We start from the raw sequence: 6,580 nt of genomic DNA on the forward strand, positions 1-6,580 counted from the left end.
TTTTTCTTGAAAACAGAAACAAAATTTAATTCAATTTAATTGAGAGAGAGAGAGAGAGAGAGAGATAGGAGAGAAAAGGGGGGGGGGGGAGGTATAATAGAGGAGAATATGTGGGGAATAGAGAGGGAGGGGGGGGGGGGGAGGTGGGGAAGAAACTCAGGGAGGGGGAGGTGGGGGTTGAGATATGAATCGGAGAGAAAAGAGACATTTTGAACCGAACATGTTATCAGAGCAGGGGCGTCGCGTAATACAGTTGTTTTATTTTCCTGTCACAAACGAAAATGAAACAAATATATTAATTAAACCAACAACAACAAAATCATCCAAAGGCTTTTGATATAGGGGGCTTCATGAAAACGAAGATTGAAACTTTAATACGCTATAGGCCTACTAGAAAAATCAACGAGAATTATTTCTTTCGTAGTTGAAGTTTCTTTTTCATCATTTCTTTCTTTCTATCTTTCTATTATAATATTTTCTTCAGATTTCGTTTCGCGAATTTCTATTTTTGAAGGGGTAGGGTTTTAACGAATCAGTATTGCGCAATATCATGTTGTTCACTCTGATCTAATTCATTTAATATTTGCGGACGAAAGCCATGACCCGTGCAAAGTACCGGCAAAGTACGCTATACTCACTCACGGAAAATCCCTTTTTTTCTCGCATTGAATCACGTAATAATTACAAGGACTTCCCAATGTACATAAATCCCCGACCGGGAAATTACACTGTGCTAAATATAGAACATTCCGTCATTTTACTATGTGTGCGTCGCGTCAGCGTCGGTACCACGCACCGACCTCTTGTTCTATTGTGTGGGCGCGCGATAGCTCTCGTAACGCACGGTCAGGGCTGAATGAATCATAAGTACGACTAGTCTTTGTTTGCATACCCTTATTATAAGAATCGGACTATTTTGCGAACATTGCATAACTGGGAGGGGGAAGGACTGAAAAATGTAAATATTATTATATTTCCATCTAATTTTCTTGTCAGCGTTCCTTGCATGCACTACCACAATTTTACGCCAGAACTATGTTAACAGCCCTACCAAATCACACAAGGAAACAAAGTGAGAGGGGAATTTTGTTGTTGTGATGAACATGTATGAAAGAGTGAATGAGAAAAATGTTGAAAGACAGATCGGCTAGATAGAAGGGGAATACCGCAAATAAATACAAGACACAATGATGTTCAAAATTATGTTGTAAGTTTTTTATTTTTAATAAGTTTTCTGTTTATATCACCTTTTTTTCTTTCTTTTCTTTCTTTTTCTTCCTATTTGGCACAAGTTTTATAAATATACATGTAAATACTTCCTCCACAGGAGACAAACTTATAAAGTGGCTAGCACTTGTTTCAACAATTCATCTTATAAATAAGTACATGTGTACTTTACTGCTAAGTGGTTCACATGGTGAAGTGTTTTTATAATAACCAATTTGGTCAAAGTCAGTATTGAAAAAATCCAAGCACCCATTTCTTCAAGAAATGTGCCTGGCAGAAACTGGAAAGCTCCACAAAGTAGTAGGACATGTTTATGCAGTCAATACATAAGAAAATGGGAAGACAAAGGCTTATTCCACTTTATGAAACAACAATTAATATATGCACTTATACCAAACAACAAGTATTTTCGTTCATCAAGAACATTTTCTTCAAAACTGTAAAAAACATTGAACATTAAAAGTCAAAACAAACTCAATTTAATTATGTGTACAAAATACCTGATATATTTCAATTTCAAAATAGCATAAAAAGAGTAAATTCAACATGACAGAGTACATCGATAATGACAGTTGTATCTTTCAACTATTTTTTCCAAATACCAATACTGAACAAATCAAGACAGAGTCAATTGTTACAGTGAATGATAAGATCGTGATAAAGACATATCCATCAGTAAGAATTTTTTGTAAATGTAAAGTTTAAACAAAATTAAATACAGACATTGACAGAGCAGAGCTTTGCATGTCTATCTAGTAACAGATTGAAATGCACTTATTCCCGAATATTACTAAAACGAAATGAGCATCACTGCTTACAATAAAAGACATGAAAAACATTAGTAGTAGTGTTGATACTCAAGTGTCAAACTTATTGCACGTAAGTTTTATTAATAAAAACTAAACTTAGTTTTTACAATAGTATCGCCAATATTGGGAAGACTGTCAGTCGATTGAATACAAAATACAGACACAAGTTAGTTCCCATTAAATAAATTAAACACATTGTAAAAGGTAAATATCTTGTTTAAATCTAGCAATCATTTATATTTTTTTGTTAAACTTCCTTAACAGGTATTTGATTCTTCCTATATCATGTTTAAACATATTTTGTTAAAGGCGTTATATTCATGGTTAGAGATGAGAAATGGAAAAGCTCTTCATTTTTTAATGCGACATTACAATGGAATATCAGCTTCTAAATAAACAAGATTATTATAAAATAACAAATGTATCCATTTTAGAACATAATATAAAACATTTCAATTTCTAATGTAATTTGTCCTTTTTCCTTGAAGAGGGCATTACTTTTGGAGGTTTTAAAAAAAAATACTGTTCCAAAGGAGATATACAATTAAACCAAACCTGGCTTCTGAAAACTGGAAAACTAAAAGCCAAATATTTTAGGAAAGGTGCTACATGTCTTAAAAAATTGACAAACATGAGGAAAATAACTTTTTAATCTACTCACATGAGTGCTTGTGTACAAACGATTAAAAATATACAAATGATGCCTTCAAGTTTTTCTAGTACTGCTGTATAACAGATCTTGTGCAACAAGATCATAAATAGATATATATATATAAAACCAAGGTGGAGAGTGATTATTTTCATCAAATGCATAATCGCTTTGTACTTCAGCCCCAGATTGTGTACCGGTATGAGAAATTTTTCCCAGTTGTTTCAAAAGTGACTATTGGAATATGATGAAAAAGAATAGAAGTGATCTCTTTTTCATTTATTTGAATCTATAGATCAAGCCTGTTCATAATTTTTGTAAAGTCTTTTTAGGTACATTCAATTTTCTGCATTGGTATGATTCCATTTGAAGTTGGCATATATTGATATCAACTACAAAACATTATGTTTTCAATGGCCATCGAAATTGACTATTTCTTTTAAATTACCCTAAAAAGTAAATTTTATATCACGCCCTGAAATGGTTGCGACACTTGTGACCCCTGAGAAGTTAGTTCATACATGTTAACAAATAAATAAATAGAAGGTAATATTACTCATATTGGATCTCCAGATCAATGACATACTAATTCCTCGACCCTCTGCGTCTGGGCCGCTGCTATTGTTCCAATCTGATATGTTTTCGGAGGAGAAGTAATGACGTGTCCCAATATAGAGCGATCATCGTAATGAGGGGGCAGATCCACAAGAGATGCTGTTTGGGGGCGTCGTCGGCCCGCCGGGGTCACGACCTCCGCTTGGTCACGGACTACGTCACTTGGGAGGGCATAGTCAGCATCATCCCAAGAGCCTAAATTCTGAAAAAAGAGAATGAGCAAAGAAGAGAGAGAGGGAATGAGAATCAATGAAAATCAATGTAAATGTAAACGAAATACGGTTCGCATACAGTATTGCTTAAATTAAAGTAGACACTCTCACATGTGACTGCATGTATTATTCCATAGAATTGGTTTAACTTTGTGTTGGGGTGCTTTTTTTATTTCAAGCAATACCATATTTGCATCACTTGAAATACCTTATACATCTTTGATATTGACCCATCTTAATTACCTACTCTCTCACCACCTCGTTTCTCAGACCTAACATAAGTTCCATTGCACACGGTTAGATTAACTGTTCCCTTAACCCCAAAATAATCTTGTGCATTGTCCAGTGAAAGTGTATAAGGTGTTCCTTGCTGCATTTAAGAACTACTGGTAATTACCTCGTCATACATGTTGGCATAATATTTCTGAACATGTTGCGTTGCTGGTTTGACGTATCTTGGAGCCCTAGGCTTTTGTTGGTCCTGATATCTCGTGATCTAATTGGAAGAAAAAAAAGAAACAGATAGATTTAGATTCATATACATAAGGAATACAAAATAGCAACAGTAGATTGTATATACTTTTTAGAAATGAATTTCTTTTTTTACTTAATCATAGAAACGGATTAAGAAATAAATTATATAACATTATATTTCATGATTTTTAAAATGATTTGAAGTTTTTTCAAATTATAAACAAAACAGACATTACAGAAGTCTTTACAGAAATAAACATAATTAATAAATTTTTCCATGTCTATATCTACAAAATCATTGAGTGTGGTGAATGTTTGTCGAGAGTCCAGATGGCAATACAAGAGGGGGGAAACATTTACCTGAACTTTGAGAGAGCTGGCAAAATCCTCGGCTTTCTTCAGTTGTTTTTTAAGGTCAGCAGTCTCTTTCTGGCTTTGTTCTCTGTCTTTCTTCTCGTGTTTGAAATCATCAAGGCAAATTGAAATCTGTTCAAAATAAAAACATGTTTCCGTAAGTTGAGTTATCAAGTGGATCCTACCCTAGAACTATTATTGGAGACATAACTTGACATTTTATTCAAAGGTTTTGAACTTGAGCTTGTCGTTCTAAGGATCCTACAGTCTTCAAAAAGAAAGTCGACTTAAACTTCAACTTCTTTTCTTGGTCCTTCAGTTTATTGTGTATCTTTAAAATGTATCTTCTAGAGGAAAAAAATTATAAGCAAAACTTGATGAGGAGATAGGTACCCTAAAAACTATTAACATAGAGGGAGCTTTACCTGTTGAGTGTAGAGGTCTGCTTGTTGGTCAATCTCCGTTTTATGACTGGCTGCCTGCTTTTCTAGAATGTCCACTCTCTCTTTGAGGTCTACCACTCTCTTGCTCATATGATACAAGTCTCTGTCCTTATCGGCATCCCTCCTCCTCTCATCCTCCTCCTCCTCTCGCTCTCTGCACCCTCCACCTTGCTTCATGGCTGCCTCCAGTTTCTTAGCCATCTCCTGTCGCTTCTTCTCTGATTGCTTCAGGGTGACCTTGACAGCCTCACGCTCCCGCTGTACCCTCTCCACTTCTGACTTTCGCTCGGCGGCCCGCACTCGAGCATCCGTCCACCTCAACTCCAACTCCTCGCTCCTGTTCCGCTGATCAGCAAGCTTCGTCTCTAAACGCCGAATTTTCTCCGTCAGCTCCCTGACTTTGCCCTCCGCTTGTTTGGATTGTGAAGTGAGGTTGACAACTATGACCTCCCTCTCCTTATCGTATTTTTGCCACCTACTGTTCATCTTGGTGACTTCTTTGAGTTTTTGGACAGCATCTTTCAGCTCCTGTTGCAGTTGGATGATCTGCCTACGAGCATCTCCTCCACTATCACCTTGGACATCACTCTCCTTTAGAAAATGAAATGAAATGAAATGAAACCTTATTAAATCTGAATAAATTCTACTGTCAATTAAATTGAAGAAAAACAGAAAATCTGCATCATAGCATATTCAACTAGTATTCTTGTTACAACTAATACCAAATGCTGGCAAATTATGAACATGACCCTTGCATGGGCAATCTTTCATTCTCTAGTCTAGAAAATAGTAGACAATTATTACAACTTTCTTGAAAAAATAAAATGGACAAAATTAGCCAATTCAACAACAAGCAGTAGCACTCGGATAGAAGATCAGAGTAGTTCACTCCGTAGATAGAACTAACGCAGAACGGCCTTTTTTGAAACTTATATTGCAACATGGTCGCCAACATAAATGCTTCGAGTTTTACCTGACTTTCCGATGAATCTGAACGCATGGCCGGTGGGCTAGATACTCCAGCGAATACTCGAGTCGATGAATGCGAGGAGCTCTGGCGGCGATATTTATCGTGTCCGCATTGACAGATATGCTCCTCTGTTCCTTGAGCGTCATCCGAAATACGGCGAGTATTTTGAGCCATGGTTGTGTAATACTATGAAGTGAGACGAAAATGCAAGTAAATTCCGGTTATTGATTAAGCCAAGACTTCTAGGGCATCCGACTTCTCTATATATCTATATAATTTCGAAATAATAAACAGTTGGGATTTCAACTTAGACGTCACACATGCAAGGTTCAAAATCGAATGACTAGTTTTACTACAACGACACACTATTTATAGTGCTAGTGACACACTATTTATATATTAGTGTACGCGCGCATTGTATAGTGCGAGATCTAGAACGAGCGAGAAATCCCCTGCATGCACAAGGGGAATTCCCGATTACTAGTAGCTATTTGTAACCATGCAGCTCCCACATTCGAGTCTTTAATATCTAGAGCGCGAGCGGGAAGTCCCTTATTTTGATAATGCACAATAATCAAGATAGTGCCAGAGAATATTTAGAGATTGCCAGAGTTAAATAAAATATAAAAGCATTACCGGTAAGTAAAGAAAAGAAAGTAATGATATCATTAAAATGTGACAGAATATGTTTTGCTCGTGAGGCCGAGGGTAACTGGTTCAGGATCACTTAGCTGCAAGAGAAAGGTAGGTCCCCTTTGGGTTCCCCTTATTTTATCTTGATTTGTTTAATTGTTAACGAACTGCAGGATCTCCTGTGGCTGAGCGTC

The 6,580-nt window shown here is 36.4% G+C and overlaps 1 protein-coding gene across 2 annotated transcripts; it reads right to left on the bottom strand.

Moving 5' to 3' along the window:
- Window positions 1-1,359: 1,359 nt before the first annotated feature.
- LOC100894110 (centrosomal protein of 55 kDa) lies at window positions 1,360-6,097 on the bottom strand. 2 transcript variants are annotated; one of them, XM_003727199.3, is made up of 5 exons: window positions 5,757-6,097; window positions 4,766-5,374; window positions 4,347-4,472; window positions 3,910-4,008; window positions 1,360-3,502 (listed from the first exon to the last, which is right to left on the bottom strand). In XM_003727199.3, exons 1-5 carry the CDS (start codon window positions 5,925-5,927, stop codon window positions 3,260-3,262), a joined length of 1,248 nt encoding a protein of 415 aa, XP_003727247.2. In that variant the 5' UTR covers window positions 5,928-6,097; the 3' UTR covers window positions 1,360-3,259. The 2 variants fall into 2 exon arrangements, with proteins under 2 accessions (XP_003727247.2, XP_030841640.1); XM_030985780.1 differs by lacking the exon at window positions 4,347-4,472.
- Between the last annotated feature and the right edge of the window lie 483 nt (window positions 6,098-6,580).

Source organism: Strongylocentrotus purpuratus, unplaced genomic scaffold (genome assembly GCF_000002235.5).
Source record: "Strongylocentrotus purpuratus isolate Spur 01 unplaced genomic scaffold, Spur_5.0 spur5_scaffold_15, whole genome shotgun sequence".
NCBI classification, from domain to species: domain Eukaryota; kingdom Metazoa; phylum Echinodermata; class Echinoidea; order Camarodonta; family Strongylocentrotidae; genus Strongylocentrotus; species Strongylocentrotus purpuratus.